A 17,851-nucleotide genomic window follows, 5' to 3' on the forward strand; every position below is an offset into this window, starting at 1 on the left:
ACCCTCCCCATCAACACACTCTAGTTGGCTGTGCTTGTCTAAGTTGATGGTTAAATGAACACGTCACTCCTACCATGAGACATGAGTCACTCAGAACAGTGTGCTCAAATGACCAAGTCTGTGTTTTGATGTTTGGTAGAACCTGCCATCTATTCAAGCAGCATAGAAATAAAAAAATAAATCACAAGAAGTCAGAGCAACACGAAGGGGAAAGGGGGTTTGCAAAGCAGCCAGTGAAGACTGACATTTTGAGCAAAGATGTTAACCTTTTGGGGATCAGTTTCCTAGATATTCAAATTCATCCACCGTACAATTACTGATCTCCTACCACATGCCAGGCCCCATAGAAGGCCCTGGGGCCACAGGAAAGCTTGTTCCAGACCTCGAAGGGCTTGCAATCACACAGAAACAGCAACTCTAATACACCATAATGTGGGTTAGGAAATGCAATGTCAGCGGAAGCCAGGGAGAGGAAGAGGAGGGAAAGGCTTCCCAGCACAGATAACACTTAAGCTGAGCTGGAAGGATGAGGAAGACACTTTGAGGAAGCTGGTATTAGAATTGAGAAGGGAAAAGGCAGAGAGGGTGGGCATTCCAGGCACTAGCAACAGCAAACAGAAACGAGTATAGCTTAGGGACTTGGAGGAAGAAACCTAGAAGGTCCCTTCAGGCAAGGAAAGGCTAAGCCATGACAAAACTTTATGGTGCGGAAGGCGGGATAGTGGTTCGTTCCTCTTTCTGGCAGGATTGGGAGAGGTCACAAAGAGGCTTCCAGGGTGCGCTAATATTTCTTGAGTTGGTATTTTCGCTCTGTGAACGTTTATTGAGATGTACTCTTACACATAGTTTTCTGTGTGTATATTATATTTTGATAAAGAGTTTAAGATTTTTAAATAACTAAAGCAATGCATTTTAAGCCATGGAATATGGAGAAGAGGGGGCCAGACACTTGGGAGATAAAGCACAATCAAGAGAGAGTATAAACCAGCAGGGTTTTTGCAGGAAAAAGTGTGGCTCTGCTATCCACAGGGCTATAGCCATGTGCTAAACACCCTAGCAAGAAAGTAGAAGACCAACCTTTAATTTGATAAAGTGTATTAAGAACCTTAAGGAAAATCAGAGACCTAAATAAATGGGCAGAGATATCATTTTTATAATTAGAAGAGTCAATGGTATTGAGATACCATTTCTCCACAAATTAATTTGTAGATTTGACAGTCACAATTAAAAACTCAGAAAGTCTTTTTGAGAAAATGACACCCATTCTCAAATTTATATGGAATTGTAAACAATGAAGACTAGCAAAACAATTTTGAAAAAGAAGAACAAAGTTGGAAGTCTTATTAACTAAGGTCAAGACTTCTTACAAAACTACAGTAACAAGACAGTGTGGTATTGACAAAAGGTTAGACACACAGATCAGTGAGACCAGAAATAGACGCACACATATGCAGTCAATTCAGCACATGACACTGGAGCAAGCGGACATTCACATGTAAAAAAATGAAGTTCAACCCAACCCATACCTCTCATCATATACAAAGATTAACTCAAAGTGGATCTAAATGTAGACCTAAGGCTATAAGACTTCTGAATGAAACATAGGAGAAAACCTTTGTGACTTTGGTATTGGCAAAGATTTCTTAGATGATTCATAGGATAAAAAATTAATGACGTAGACTTCTTCAAAACAAAACTTCTGTTCTTTGAAAGATACTGTTAAGAAAATAAAATGACAAGGCACAGACGGGGAGAAAATATTTGCAAAAAATAAAAATATAATAAAGAATTTGGGCTGGGTGCAGTGGCTCACGGCTGTAATCCTAGCACTCTGGGAGGCTGAGGCAAGAGGATCGCTCAAGGTCAGGGGATCGAAACCAGCCTGAGCAAGTGAGAGATCCCATCTCTACTAAAAATAGAAAGAAATTAATTGGCCAACTAAAAATATACATATAGAAAAAAATTAGCTGGGCTTGGTGGCACATGTCTGTAGTCCCAGCTACTCAGGAGGCTGAGCCAGGACTGCTTGAGCCCAGGAGTTTGAGGTTGCTGTGAGCTAGGTTGAAGCCATGGCACTCTAGCATGGGCAATAGAGTGAGACTCTGTCTCTAAATAAATAAATAAATAAATGATTTGTATCCAGAATATATAAAGACCTCCTATAGGTCAATAATTAAAAAAACCAAACTGAATGAAAAGTGAGGTCAAAATGGTCAAGTCCAGTGGCTCACACCTATAATCCCAGCACTCTGGGAGGCTGAGGTGGGATGATTGTTTGAGGTCAGGAGTTTGAGAATAGCCTGGGCAACATAGCAAGGCCCCATCTATACAAAAAAAATTTTGAAAATTAGCCTGGCATGGTGGCCCATGCCTGCAGTCCCAGCTACTCGGGAGGCTGAGGCTGGAGGATCGCAGGCCACAGAGAACTATAATGGAGCCATTGCACTCCACCCTGGGCTACAGAGCAACACTGTCTCAAAAAAAAAAAGTGGTCAAAAGATTTAAACAGACAATTCATCAGAAAAGATATATGAATGAAAATAAGCACATGAAAGAATCTGCAACATCATTAGTTATTAAGCAAATACAAATTAAAAGCACAACGAGATAGCCATTAGACAGCTATCTAGATGGAAAGCAAACAATCCCCGATAATATCAAGTGCTGATAAGGACGTGGCACAACTGGGACTTTCACAGTTGTTGGTGAGAATATGAAATGTTTCAGCAACTTTGGAAAACAGTTTGGCAGATTCTTAAGAAGTTAAATATACACTTACTATCAACACAGCAGTCCTACCCTTTGGTATTTACCAATGAGAAATGAAAATTTATGCTCATATAAAAACCTCTATGCAAATATTCATAGCAACTTTATTCACAATTAGAAACAATCCAAATGTCCATCAGGACATTTGGATATATTGCAGTATATCCATGCAATGAAATGAACTCGGCAATAAAAAGGAACAAACTACTGATACACACAAACCATGGATGAATCTCAAAAGTACTAATAAACCTGACTCAAAGGGCAACCTACTGTCTAATCCCATTCATAAGGTATTCAGGAAAAGGTCAACAACAAAGGCACACTAGAAAACTTCCTGGGGTGATGGAAATAATCTATATCATAATTGTGGGAGTGGCTATAAGACTTTTACATCTAAAAAGGGTAAATTTTACTCTATATAAATTATCCCATGATAAACCTAACTTTAAAAAATCCTTTAATAAGTATATGTATCTTTGACTCAGTGATTCTACTTTAGGGTGTACCCACAAGAAGTATTCTAAAATATGCACAACAGTATTTTTGCTAATAGTGAGAAAAAGGGAAAGACATGAATATCCTGTTATGTGGGAAAAGGTAAGTAAACTGAGATATCTCCTCTACAGCCATTAGAAATTATGATCATGAAAAGCATTCATTATATGCAAACATGTATACTATAAAGTGAAAACAAAGAATACAGCACTGTATTTGCAGTGTGATTAAAAACTACGTAAGAAACAAACATAACTCTATTAAGAGAACAAAATACACCATTATGTGGTTGGGGTTGGGGTTATTTATGGGTAATCTTTTCCCCTCTTTCTCATTATTTTCCAAACTGTCTTTCATAGCAGGCCTGACTTTTGCTAGCATGGGCTCTGAATGTGGCTCTGTCCATTTCCTCAATGCTACCTTCTCGAGGGTCTTGTGGGGACCCAAAGGGGGTTGGGCACCAAGACAGAACAACACGGAACTCGGGTGCCTTATGATGGGCATTTGGATCCTGGTGCTGCCCCTAATTGCCCAAATTATTCAACCCCTCAAAAGCTTTTTTCTTCTCAGTAAGACAGGAATAATAATACTTAAGACATATGGAGCCCTTCCATTATTCCACTGAGTCTTCACTGCAACCTTGTGAAGCACAGCCTTGCCATCTTGCAGGCGAGGACACCAGTGTCCAGGGATACGAAGTAACCAGCCAGCTCAACTAGCAAGGGCCAGGGAGGCCAGATTCAGATGACCGGACTTTTGCCCACAGTCATATAGGGAGAGGAGGCTACATCTGTAATAAATGAGATATTTAATAATTCATAAAGTGCCTGGTTCATGGTAGGCTCTCAACTGGTGACTGTCAGATCCAAAAAATTAATGTTTGTCAAATGAAAAGTTGCATCTGAAATGGAAATCGCTCCACCAGGGAAGAGCGGCACACCATAAAAATAATAATTCTGCTTTCTCGGAAATGGGCTCTTGTTATGTAAGTGCTATTAACAAATTTGGCCCAGATGTTGAGCTGCAGCAAAGGAGTCCAGACATGCTTATTCCGTCACCCAGCCTTTCAGGCATGGAGGTTTTGTGAGTGGTGAATTCACGGAGTATTTGCATTAAAAATAATTTCCCTACTGCCTGCTTGGTTGGCCAAGCTATCTGTTTTGAAGGTTTAAACTCTGTATTCAATGTTTGGGGGTAGGAAGCAATAGTGGAAAAATGCACTTTTTTTTAAAAAAGGAAAACACTAAACTGCAAATTGAATATGGCATGAGGGCCAGAGTATGTGAGCTTTGGAATAGAGGAGTCGGAGTTCAAATCCTTGCTTTGCTCTATCTATGAAACCCTGAGTCACCTCCCTGGGCCTCCACTTCATTTGTAAAATGGAGATCAGCCTGCACTGCAGGGCTATGCTAGGTTTAGACAGAACCTATTAAAGTATCTAGCACATAAAAGGGACTATAAAGGGAATCAATCTATAATATTCTAGGACTGGTAATAATTTTTACATTTCTTCTCTTCTCCTTTTACTACCAGAGTGTGAGGCTACACAGTTATTAGAGAGAATCTGAGTTACTGCATACCAATGCAAAAGCCTTAATTGAAATATTAATTCAAAACTACAAAGAGATTCTACTACAGCCTATTAAATTGACTAAAAAATAATAAGACTGATCATACCGAATGTTGATAAGATGTGTAGGAACTGAAACCCTCATACCCTGCAAGAGTGTATACTATATATAATATTTTAGCAAATATAGTTTAATGTGTACTGACAGGAAGCAAATTCTGGGGTAAGGGGAAAAGGAGGGGAGGAGGGAGAAAGACAAAGGGGCACAAATACTCTTTTGGAGTTGAAGGGATAGGTTCATTATCTTGATTGTGGTGATGGTTCCAGAGTGGTATATACATATATATGACAAAACCGGTCAAACTGTACACTTTTGATATATGTACTTCATTGTACATCAATTATACTTTAATAAAGCTATTTTCTTAAAGCCTTGCTTTGCTCACAAAGTCATTTAAATATAATAAATTATATGAATACACTGCTTGTCAGTAATGCGCTGGAGGTACCACTTATAACTATTCTTTCCTCCAGCTTATAAATATTCTTTCTTCCAGCAGCAGTAGCCACACAGAATTCACGTGCATGGGGTTCGGCGTCTGGCAAATCTGGGCTCAGCCCTCGTCTACCTCACCTTGTCTTTGTGACCCTGGGCAAGTTATTCTTTCCCCATCTCAGCCTCCTCATCTATAAGAGGAAGATAATAATAGTAATGATAAAACAGAGTTGCCGAGATAATTAAATAAAATTATACACATGGCGCACCCAGCCCAGTACCGGTATACAGTAAACAGCCAATAACTGACAGCCATTGTCATCAGTATTTCCATGGAGCTGAAACTGTCTTACCTATGACTATAATTCAGAAGCACACAATTATCTTTGGACTATAGGGTTACGGGTGATATTTATCGCTTATCTGTACTTTCTAAATTTGCATATGTTGAATGTATTCTCTTTTTAAGAAAGTAATCTGTAAAAGAAGACCTATTTATTCAACTAAACTTTTCTCCATGTCTCTGAGTAAAACTGAAATGCAAACAAAACTGATTTCATTAAACAGGACCGAGAGGTCAGGCCTCAGATGAAGACGGCAGGGGTGGGTGGGGCGGGAACACGCTAGATTCAGAAGCAAGAAGCCCAGTGTCTGGCCAAGGCTGAGATTCCTTTAACTTTTCTATGCTCACTTGTCAAATCTGTATCAAATTCACCACAAGGGCTGTCTCAAATGCAGGTGCACACGCACGCAGGCCCCCAGAGAGGTAGGTAAGAGGGCTTCCCTCCTCATCTATTCCCAGGATCTCAGGGTGTCTGGTTGCATAGCCCTGGGATGACTTTCAGCCCACACCCTCCTCTCCATCCTAAACAACTGTCGTGTCCTCCTGGCCTCTCCCCGATCTCACTGCCCCAGAAGAAGGAGTGTTCCTCCCTCCCAGAGGAAATACAGGCCTGAAAATCCCACCCTCTTTGGAGAATTTGTTCCATCAGTCACTCTCACCTCTGGTTCGTTCCCATGTGCCTAAAAATATGCTCATGGCCCACTTCTAATGACCCTTCTCTTGACCTGGCTACTCCACCAAACTCTCATCACTCATGTCTCTCTTTTGCTAGACTAGCAGACTGATTGCCTCGATTTCCTCCCCTCAGTTCCTTATAATCGGACCTCACTCTTAGTTGTCCATAAAAAGGAGAAGCAGGAATGGATGGAAGACCAGCCCTTCCCAGTCTTTGAGTAAATAAATAAAAAACTGACTCCTCCCAAGAGTGAAGACAGACTTGCTGGCCCCAGAGGGCTTAGGGACTGAGGGAGAGAGAACAAATGGTTAGGGGCTAGAGGACGTGTTTTCACTAGTCTAGAGGACTGTTTTCACAGCTAAAGGACGTGTTTTCACTAGAAGCTTGTGAGGACACAAGCTTCTAGCCTGTGGGGCAATTTGGTTCCAGGGGGGTTGGAAGGAAAGGTCTAATGAAGGAGGATGGTTACTCCAAGGACCAAGAACAGGCTTCTATCCTTCCCCTCCCCACCTCCACAGCCTGTCCCTGGGTCCCCGTGAACAGCTTCCCCACCCCACCTGGACTCTTACTCACATGCAAAGCTAATGGGAGCCTGGGAGAGAATTTTCTAGACACCAGCTCAAGGAAAGCAGTGCTTGGCAAACAAAATGAGCACATGTGGTAGAGTCCATGGTTATAGTGGCCACATACAGATGTGGCTTAGAAGGTACACCACTGAGAACCAGTAAGACAGGCTCGAAGGGGCTATTACAGGACAAAAGCACCAATGGGCTACTGGGTAGAAAAACAGATTAGAGGAGATACGTAGTACCTGAAGTTTGGAAGGAACCCCAGAGGTTCTCATCCAACCTCCCATCCAGTGCAGGGATCTTCTCTCTGGCACCCACCGTGTGGGTACAGGCACCCCACCCCACCCCACCCTACTGCTGAGCAGCTCTTCCTGTTAGAAAATTTTTCCTTACCTTGGACTCCAAACTGCTTCCCTGTGGCTACGCTAGCACATCCCCTGGAGTAGCCAGAAGGTTCATCCCCTCTGCTCCAATGCTATCTGAGGGCAGCTAACATGCCTCCTCCCACAGTCCACCTCCTCAGAGGACACGGTTCCCACGCCGCACCCTCCACTTACCCCCTCTGCCCTCTTGCTGTGTCTTACACACAGCTCCCAGACAGCTCTCTGGACATGGTGTGACCTGCACAGGGGAAGCAGGCTGGGACGGTGGCTCGCAAAGCTCTCCACTGGCCTGGAGTGCACGGCCTGGGTTTGGTAGCCGAATCTTCCGACCGGCTCATGTTAAGCCTGCAGGCCCCAGACCCATTTCACGGGAACTTGTTCATACACACGGACCACGGCAGAGCGTGACCAGTGAAAGAGGCAGACTCGAGGACCCTCCATGGGGCAGTGCGGGGGAAAGCCTGGACCGCCGACTCCTGGGAACCTGAGGAAAGCTAGTGTCTGTCACTCAGCAGGCTTAGAAAACACAGGTGGTGCCTGCCTGAATGTGGGCTGGCTTGCGGACACAGCAATACTCTCTCTGGAAAACAGTGTTCCAAGACAAGGGAGCCCTAGAATAAAGATGCCATCCCAGGGAGCAGGTCCAGTGAGGACAGAAACATTAGCTTTAAATTTCCAGGTTCTCTCATCTCAGGGTCAATCTGTCTAATTAAAATCAGCATTTGTCCAAACGAAGGAGTCCAGGTGTCAGCACAGCCCACAGACCAGTTGTCACTGAAGAGTCACCAGGCACATGCGCTCTCTGCTGAAGAAGATCCACTGTTTCCACTGCGTGGAAACCAGTGTCTTGCCTCAGTGTACCTGGGAGAGCTGGGAGAGCAGAGTCAGTGGTTCTGGGACCCCTGTCAGCTAGGGACGAGAAGGCAGATATCGGAGCTCCCATTTTACAGACGGGAATCCAAGGGCAAAGACAAGCATGCTCACTCAAAGAGCCGGGCTCTGTCAGCACTCTGACCTTGGGACAGTACTAGTGGCCTCCCTGGAAAATGCCAAGGGCTGGCAGAGCCACATCATACTTGTTTCAGATGAAGAAGAAACTCTTAGCTCCAGAGACAAGGGGCACACACGACTGTCGTCCCCACCATTGATCCAGTGCTGTTCTTCTGTGGGCGAACTGGGTCGCCTGGGTAACTGTGATGCTTCCTTGGACTAGGACTCTGCTCTCTTTGGAAGCGATCCCCTCCCTCCCACTCCTCTGTTCCTATGTGACTTCAAAAGACGGCAGACACTCTAACGTCAAGGTTAAGCCACACCGGCGGGTGGGTACAGTTTCTATCTTTGGCTCTGCCATTTCTAGCTGTAAGGCCTTTGGAAAGTTATTCAGCCTTTCCAGGTGTGTTTCCTCTTTAAGAGGAGACAGTAAAACCACCTTCAAAGGAGTAAGTGAAATAAGCCCCGTTAAGTGCTTGGCACAGAGCCTGGCTCTCAAAAGCATTCAGCCAGCGGTGATCAATAGCGTCATTAGCATCAGAGCGTTGCAAGGCAGCAAGAGGCCAGGGTGACCCCTTAAGGGAGAAGGACGCTATAATTGACCCACTGGGTCCGAAGCTGCCAGATCTTCCCTGGGGTCTACACTCTGACTGTACCGCAGATCGTGTACACCCATCAGTCCTCCAGCCAGAGTGACGTCCATGGGCACAGCAGCTGTGGCTATTCCAACTGTGCGTCCCTCACACACCTAACAGGGCATCCTGCACACAGCAAGCACTCAACAAGCTTCCAAAATTAATCACAAACACTGTACCCTAACTAACCTTTCAGGCAAGCACTGAGAGAGAGGACAGGTGTCAGGGAGGATGAGGAAGAGAAGGGGGCTGGCCTGGCCAGCCAGTGATCTGAGCTTGGGGACAGAGGAGTCTTAATTCCAATGCAGCACACAAGGGAAAACAATGCTGGAATGTCTCTCTGATTGGCTCCCTGAATCACGCTGACATCCAGGCATATTTCCATCCCTTTATAACAATAAACATGTTCTCATCTGTAGTTTGTTTTTCCTGCTTCCATCATACTTTGCTATGAAATATCTTTTCAAAAAAATATGCTATGTGGTTAAACTTAATGAGGGCAAAAATGCAGTATTTCTTTTCTTGGGAAAAAGAAATCTTGGCCTGTGACTCAGGACAGAGACATTTATTTTGATCCCAAACCCCAATGATCTCCAGTAGAACATTTCTAACGTGGACTCTGTGTAAAGATCCACCTGAACGAAGGAAATTTTGGGATGTATTCATGTAAGGTTGAATCATATGAATTTTTCATTTTTTTATAGGAAAAAATACCAATAGGCAAATACCAAATATCATTCATAGTTAAATATCAATAATTTCATATGGTTCAATCTAATCTTTGCAAATAGGTTGTTTTATTAGCCTTCTAGTGGACCTGCTGGCTCAAATCAAATCCCTTAGGACAGGGACTTTATCTCATCTTTCTTAAGTTTTTTCAAGATGAGAAAAAGTCAGTACTAAATAAATGCTTTCTGAATTGAAAAGCATTACCAAGTAACAGTGCTTCTGGCTCTGCTCTAATGGCACTATAAATCACGTGGAGGTGGCCTGGTGGGTGGGAGGGTGGATGTCCCATCCAGGACGGGACGAGCTTGGGGCCAGAAGGATCTGGGTATTCCCAGACTTCAGAAGCATAAAGACACCTGTTTGCTCACCAGATGTTTAACGAGGATGTGTTACGTGCAAGGCAGTGGGCCTGGTGCTGGGGACATGTGGTGTTGACAAAGGAGACACAGCCCCTGCCTTCACGGAGGTCACTGTCTCAAAGGGAGGCAGATATCATTCAAATAATGGCTCAAGTAACAATAAGATGACAAGTGGGATAGAAGTGACCAAGGGCCTGCCTGGAGCCAGGGCACCCTGACCTAGTCGGGATGATCAATCAGGGCGGGCTTCTCTGATGGACAATTCAGCTAAGGTCTGAAAATTAGATAGGCGCAGGTGTGGAGGGAGGAAGAAAGGGATGAACGGAGGAGCACAGGGGACTTTCAGGGCAGGGAAGGTCTGTATGGTACTACAATAGCTACTCTGTATGATACACATGACATTGTCCACTTGTCTGAACTCACAGAATGTACAACACCTAGAGTGGACCCTAACCCAAACCTCGGGCTGTGGGTGACAATGACGTGCCAGCGCTGGTTCACTGTCTGTAACAAACGTGCCCCACCGCTGTGGGAGGCTGACGGTGGGAGGCTGTGCGTGCTGGGTTCGAGGGCAGGTCGTGGGAACGCTGTACTTTTTTTTTTACTCAGTTTTGCTGTGAACCTAAGACTGTTCCAAAACCTAAAAAAGAAAGAAAAGAAAAGAAAAGAAAAGAAAAGAAAAGAAAAGAAAAGAAAAGAAAAGAAAAGAAAAGAAAAGAAAAGAAAAGAAAAGAAAAGGCAGGACTACAGGGAGGAGTATTCCAAGCAGAGGAAACAACATGTGCAAAGGGCCTCACGGGAGTCAGAGCAACCGACTCAAGGTCACTGCGGCTGGAACCAGAGGCCACGAGTGGAGGCTGGGGAGACAGCAGGGCCAGGAGAGCCTGAGAGCAAATCCCTGTCTCTTATCCTTTTTTCCAAATGGGCATTCCAAGCAAGAAGGAGTCTCTCACTTGAAATTAAAAGCTGATATTCTCATCAGGTATGGAAACAGAGCCTCGGTTTCCAGAGGGCTCTCCCAGCCTCTCCCCGGGATGATTCTGGAAGGAGCCGCCAGCGTGTGCAGACACCTAAGGCCGGGGCAGAAGCAGGCACACTGCTGGCTCACGCTGGAGGGTAAGAAGAAACGCAAACTCTCACCCACGCCTTGTTGACAGTACTGAGTTGTGATTCAGCCAGTTCCCACCTCTCACCCCAGAACAGCAGCTGTCAGCAGGGCAGTGAAGCCCAAAGCACAGCTTGTGGGCAGAAGGCAGAACAAGGAAACCACAGGGTCACCTCAGAGACCAGACCAGCAGAGGGACTCAGAAGTGTGCATTAAACTACAATCCCCTGCAACATAGAAAGCCAAGGGGAACCTGCACCAGGCCTGACAACAGGCCCACAGGGCGGAGGGTCTGCACACCTGTGTGCACAGCCCCCAGGGAAACGCAAGACTTTCATGGTGTTTCCCAAAGACACTGGGGCAGAGGAAGAGCGAGCAGGTTGGCGCTGGATCAAAGCCCAGAAACCCGTGGTGCGACCTGCTAGTAGAAGCAGCCCACACGTGCTGAGACAGATCCCAGACAGCCAGGGAACAGAGGACGTGCAGGAGCCCGTTCAGGTGGCCCGAAGGCACAGGTGCTGGGGTAGAGGGGGCTGCCTTCCTTGAAGAAAGAAAGGCAATTTCCTACATTTTTTCAACTCGTGCTTGGAAAAGTAACACAAGTCTGAGGTCTAAAAGAAATTAGGCAACAAGTCAAAATAAATCAAATCAACTCTGGGGATAGGGATGGGAAAAGGGCAGAGAAGAAATCCCTAATATCCGTGCCTGACTCCAGGACTGGGAGATTTTCCACCCTTTACAGGTATCTGCAGCAGCCCCTCCTGGGCCTGAGGCTCAAGTCTTAACCAGGAGAGACAAAAAAGCAAAAGCAACAGCTTTGAGCGAAGGGGGATGGCACACAGGTGGAAGGCACCCTGGAGCTCCTCCCCATCAATCCCACCCCCTGCATCTCCCAGATGAGCCACCTGAAAGGGCTCCTCCACGTGCTCCATTTCCTGGCTGTCTGGGTGTCTGTCTCAGTGGAGAGGTCAATCAGCCTCCACGGAGCCAGCTAGTAGCAGAAGAGGCAGCAGCTTGAATCAGAACAAGAAGACTATAAATCCAGTGCCCTTGCTCTACACTACTACCTCCCAGAGCACCCAGTCCCTGCGTAATGGAGAGGTACGGCATTTAGAATCAACAGGCCTGGTCCACATTCTGGTTCTACTCCTTACTATGAGTAAGTGTAACCTATCTCTGTGACACACAGTTTCCTCACCTGTAAAATGGGAACCACCACCACCAATACACTGTAGGACTTTTATAAGAATCAAGATAATGCAGATAAAACATCTGGCACATGGATGATGGTCAAGCAAGTATAGTGATTGCTGTGGTTTCCAGAGATCCGCAGAACTCATATCCTGCAGAAAGTCTTGCCAGTATAAAGCTGCCCCACCGGCTCCCCTGGGGCTGTGGTCTCCAATGTAGATTAGGATGTTCTTACCAGCAAAAGAATATAGGACTCAATGCATACCAAAATGTTTTTACTCAACATGTCAACTTGCTTTGTTTGCTTTAAGACTTATTCTTCCACCTACTTCTGAGAGGACATAAATGCTTTACAATTTTCACACACAGCGCAAAATTAGAGACTCAGGATTGAAACAGAAAATCTGTGTAAAGGACACAGAGGATAAATGCCAGGGCTCTTGAAGCTGAGGCAAATGGAAATGCGCTGGGTTGCAGAGATCGTATTCTCCAGCGGGCCAGAGAAAGCAGCCCATAGAAACCCATGCAGCCAGGATGTGCCCAGCCAAGCTCAAATGTGCAAGTGATTTCTTCAATCTGAAAGCCATGAAGAACAGCAAAGCAGTAACTGGCAACTTGGAACCCAGAGCTCCTTGGCAACGGCTTGCCCTGTGTCCTCCCCAGGCCAAGGATACTCCATTTTGAGAGAATAAGAAAGCAGCTGTAGTTCCAGTCTGAACCACACACCACACTTCCACCTGTTCAACTTGAGGATAAACAACTTTAGAGTCAACTTCTAGAAAGTCCTGGGAGAGCAATAAAAGCAGTACCGGGAAAAACCATTATTCTGACCATGAACAAGAATAAACAGGTTCAATCACAGGTAAAGATAAGACGTTCAAGGCAGTGGCATTCTCCACTTGCAACCCAGCCAGGACAGGGTATGGACAAAACGCCTGCATTGACGGCAGAGGCTCCCTCAGCTGTGGGTGCTGGGAAACTGCCCCTCACAGCACTGTGACCTGCTGGGGGGGAAAAGCAACTCAAAACTTCTACTCCTAGAAGCAGGGTCCTTATCAGAAATAGAATCCTAAATGCAAACAGCTAGTTTCCTTCTTTTTGCAAATGAAGCAACTGGGTCACGAGATAGTAATCATTAAAGATAATGAACAATGAACACAAGTTTCAATTCAATATTCTCTCTACTGTTGTGTGTTTAAAATGTTCCATAATAAAAAAATCATACATATTCATTGTGAAAATGTAGGTAAATATAAAATTCAAACCACCAAGGAAAAAATAATCCTGTTACCTGAAACAACTGCTGTTATCTCATTTTGGTTTATTTCCAATCTCTTCCATACTTCTTTCTTTTTGTTTACAAAACAGGACCATCCTGTCCATACAGTTTTATAACCTGCTTTCCACCCCCCTCTTAATTTATCTTATATATTATTCAAGTCATTAAATTTCTTTAATGGTATCATTGTTGCACAGTCTTTCACCAGAAGGTAGTCCATAATCTATTACCAATCTTTTGCTACTATAAGTAAGGTTTCGGTGAACGAGGAAGGATGACATTCATTGTAAATAGGTGATTTCAAGCAAGAAAGAACCTGCTTGGCACGTAACTAAATGCAAACTGACGGCACAAAGGAAAAGAAAAGGTGAAGAGAGAAGCTGGCGGCTCATAGGCTGCAGAAGTCTAAGCCATTATTAACTTTCCAGAAATGCCCTGTTGCAAAGGCCATGGTGGGAATAAGAGAAAACTTCAACAGACATAAGGCTGACACATGCTCATCAAGTGTCTCCCAGTGAAAAATAATTCACTAGATTTGGGCAATGAGTTTACAAAATCTGCTAGCATCGCCTCTGGAATGCTTGGGTCTTGCAATACTAAGTTTTCAGAGAGTGGAACATTTCACCCATCTGGGATGGCACAGGAAGGTTCTGTAGGCACAGGAGTGGAGTGAATGGCTTCTCTAAGACCACTGTAGTTCAAGCAATCAACCATGCTCTTCTAATTAATCTAATTAAATAGAATATCACTGGATGTTGGTTAGGCCTATAATTGGGTTCTTTCCCCCAAGACTTAAAGATGATGTCCTCTCCTGAAAAAAAGAAAATCCAAAATAATTCTCAAGGTAGAGAGATGAGGGGGAACCCTATGTCTTCCCTGCACTATTTGTTTCCTGCCAAGAAGTAGAATTTGGCTGAATGTCTGTGAAGACAACACCTCCTTCAATCAATATCTGAATGCCAATCAAAAATAGAATGTTTCTTTCTGAATGAATCAAATTCATAAAATATTTATTTTGTGAAACACTGAAAGACTCAGAACCGAATACATTCTAGCTATGTTCCACCTGCCTTTCTCATACTGCTAAAAACCATCAGGGAGGACGGGTGCAGTGGCTCACGCCTGTAATCCTAGCATTCTGGGAGGCCAAGACGGGTGGATTGCTTGAGGTCAGGAGTTCGAAACCAGCCTGACAAAGAGCAAGACCCCGTCTCTACTAAAAATAGAAAGAAATTAATTGGCCAACTAATATATAGAGAAAAAATTAGCCGGGCATGGTGGTGCCTGCCTGTAGTCCCAGCTACTAGGGAGGCTGAGGCAGAAGGATCGCTTGAGCCCAGGAGTTTGAGGTTGCTGTGAGCTAGGCTGACGCCACGGCACTCACTCTAGCCTGGGCAACAAGGCGAGACTGTGTCTCAAAAAAAAACCATCAGGGAGCTCTGAATCAACCCCTTTGGCTCTGGCCAGCAGCTGGGAAAAGGCCACTCTGCAGCCATCCTGGATGGGAAACCACTGCTACCCTGCTGTCCAGGAGGGACCCAAGGACTCAGCCACGGGCAGAACCACAGCAGGACCCAGCAGAGGACTGCAGGTGGCTGTGCTGCTTTCTTTACATTTTGCCTTCCCCTTATCCATCTCTGGCTCCCATGTTGGTTTTCATTTCAGGAAGAACAACTGCAATTCTCTTCTCATGCTGTCAAGGATGGAGTGAAGAGGAAAAGTGAGTGTGTGACACACTGGACCTAAGCTATCTGAGGTCAGAAACGATGTGAGCAGGCAATTAAGTGCAAGTCACTTAGTGAGTGAGTAACAGCTGCCTTATGTAGCTTCTAAACTGAGTTCTAACCTCTAATTCTGGCCTCCCCAAACTGAAGAGTTCCTAACATCCTTCTATTGCCAAACATGCCTGAATTTTCAAGAAAGCATTATCAATTATATATACTCTATAATGACCACCATGAAAAAAATGCTAAGTGTGAGTGACTTCTGGGGCCCCCCTCTCTTGGGGCCCCAGAACCTCGTCCATGAGTCAAAAAAAAAAAAAAAAGAAAAAATGCTAAATGTATGCACCAAGACTAGAAAGATAAACACGAATTTTACAAGTATGTGTTGTGGTAGCAAATTCAAGAATGATGTTTACTTTTATTTTTTTATCAGTGTCACTGGCTTAACATTAGAAAATTATTTTACATTATTATTACCAACATTCCATTTATATATTTTGCTGAGATTGGAAGCTCAAAGCATGAGTTCATTTCTGGCTTAAGTCTATGTCCTCCCTCTGGATTCATATATCACAAAAAAGCAGAGAAAAATAAATTAATACAAATGCAACCAAAGGTGTCACACAATTCTTTTTCAACTAGTTCTCCAATAGAGCAGTCTCTAAGGTTTACAAAACTTGAGCCAGAAAGCTCTACAAGCTTCTATGTATATGGCTTGACCTTTACTTTTTTTCCCCTGAAAAGAAGCAAAAAAGCCAAATGTATAAACACAGACCAGCTGTCTTCTGGCAGAGACAGCACCCACTGCACACAGCCACACCCTGACATGGACACACACCAGCCCAATCCGTTCCTGAGCGCCAGCTGATTTCACTGCTGTGGATTTCCCTGAGGTTCCACTGAGCTCAGCCTCTGATGTAAGAGTGGACAGGAGCCACATCCTAGGGTGGCTGAAAATCTGCCACGTCCTGCAGGAAGTACCAACACCCACACTAATGCTCTCTACCTTGACCTCCGGTGCAGGGACAAGACCAGAAAGCAAAGTTACCTTGCAGACAGCCGCCTGGAGTACTGCATCAAAGCCCCCCTCGGGGGCGTCGCGGTTCCGGGACACCCTCTGTTTCCGAACTTCCTCGTTGAAGCTGTCGACTCTGTCCGTGAGAGGCAGCAGATGGCGGAACCCAAAGGACGGGACGCAGTTTGGAAATAACTTGTAACTAGAGAGAAAGAAGAAAGAGAAGAGTCACTTTTCCATCATTATGTCTCAATCTTAACCAAGTGTTCTGTGCATTCACTGAGTGCCTTGAGAGGCACCAATAAATGTTTACACAGCACCTACTCTGTGCTCCGGGGAGAACAAAGATAAATAACGTAGTCCCTACTCTTGAAACATCAAGCCCCAAACTGCATGCAGGACGGCACACGCCACGGTGTAAGCGAATGGTATGGACGATGGTTCAGAGCAAGCAGAGATAACAGTAGGCCACTGTGGCTGGAGGAAGACTTGGTGTGGGCCTAGCAAGGCGAGTGGGGCCCGTGGAGTGGGCAAGCCCAGGCAGAGCGGAGGGGAAGGCTCCTCTGGGCTGAGGAAGGTGGACGGTGTCCAGAGAAGGCGATGGAAGCAGAGTTACTCTGTGAAACCAGCTTCTCACGTCAACTCTGCCGCTGCCATGTGACAAAGGATCACATAACCTCTTCCTGTCAAGCACTCACTGACCACCAGAATATGCTGGCACACGAGCGAATGCTAAATGGAACAGGAATGAAAACATTCTTTCTGCCTCTTTACTTATTTATAAATACTTCAATGATAAACTATCAGGTCTCCTAGATGCAACAACAATCATAGAAACTAAGCACCTTCAAATGGAAAGTTATATCTGGAAATTTGGAAAGAAGGAGGAACTGCATGTCAATAGTAGGTTAATACCAAGCCTTTCTCCTAAAATACCGGGTGATCTCCTTTCTAGTCTGTTGTGCAGACCCCAAGTGGCCCCATTCCTGGAGGATGTTAGCTCCCAACTACAGTTCTAGGAGTTTCACCTTGACCTACAGTTAATGAACTAGGAAGAAAGGCCTTACATTGTTTTATAAATGGGTTCACAAGGTAAAGAGGGAGAGGGAAGAGTGTCGTAGCCAGAGAGAAGAGTACGTGCAAGAGTCCTGTGGCAGGAAGAAGCATAGAAGGCCCAAGGACAGAGGTAGCTAGTGGGGCTGCAGTGGGAGTGAGAAGAGGCTGGGCCCCACTGCAGGGCCTATGGCCGTGTTAAGGACACCTCTCTTTTAGAACAAAAAATGAAAACCCAGCACTAACGGAGAGCCCTGGGGGACCAGCTTTATAATCCAATCCAAGCTGTGCACATGGGAAGGGAAACAGGTTTAGCAACTGCTAGGAGGACTCCGTCTGAACTGCTACCACAGAGCATCCTCATCAGGCAGGTCTGGGCAGGCCCCCTTCCCTGCAAAGAGACAAGCTTTGGCTTCTAAGAGCCACTCCATCCCCTCCCTTCAGGGCTCCAGTCCCTGCTCCACCCA

At 45.0% G+C, this 17,851-nt stretch overlaps 1 protein-coding gene across 1 annotated transcript in view; it reads right to left on the reverse strand.

The window, feature by feature from the left end:
• Positions 1 to 17,851, reverse strand: part of ITGB5 (integrin subunit beta 5) — a 113,874-nt gene that overhangs the window by 50,099 nt on the left and 45,924 nt on the right. The window contains exon 5 of the mRNA XM_012780437.3: positions 16,365 to 16,533. Within this exon, the coding sequence (XP_012635891.2) occupies positions 16,365 to 16,533 (169 nt within the window). The remainder of the gene's footprint in view (positions 1 to 16,364; positions 16,534 to 17,851) is intronic.

This window comes from Microcebus murinus, chromosome 1 (genome assembly GCF_040939455.1).
Source record: "Microcebus murinus isolate Inina chromosome 1, M.murinus_Inina_mat1.0, whole genome shotgun sequence".
Classification (NCBI taxonomy): domain Eukaryota; kingdom Metazoa; phylum Chordata; class Mammalia; order Primates; family Cheirogaleidae; genus Microcebus; species Microcebus murinus.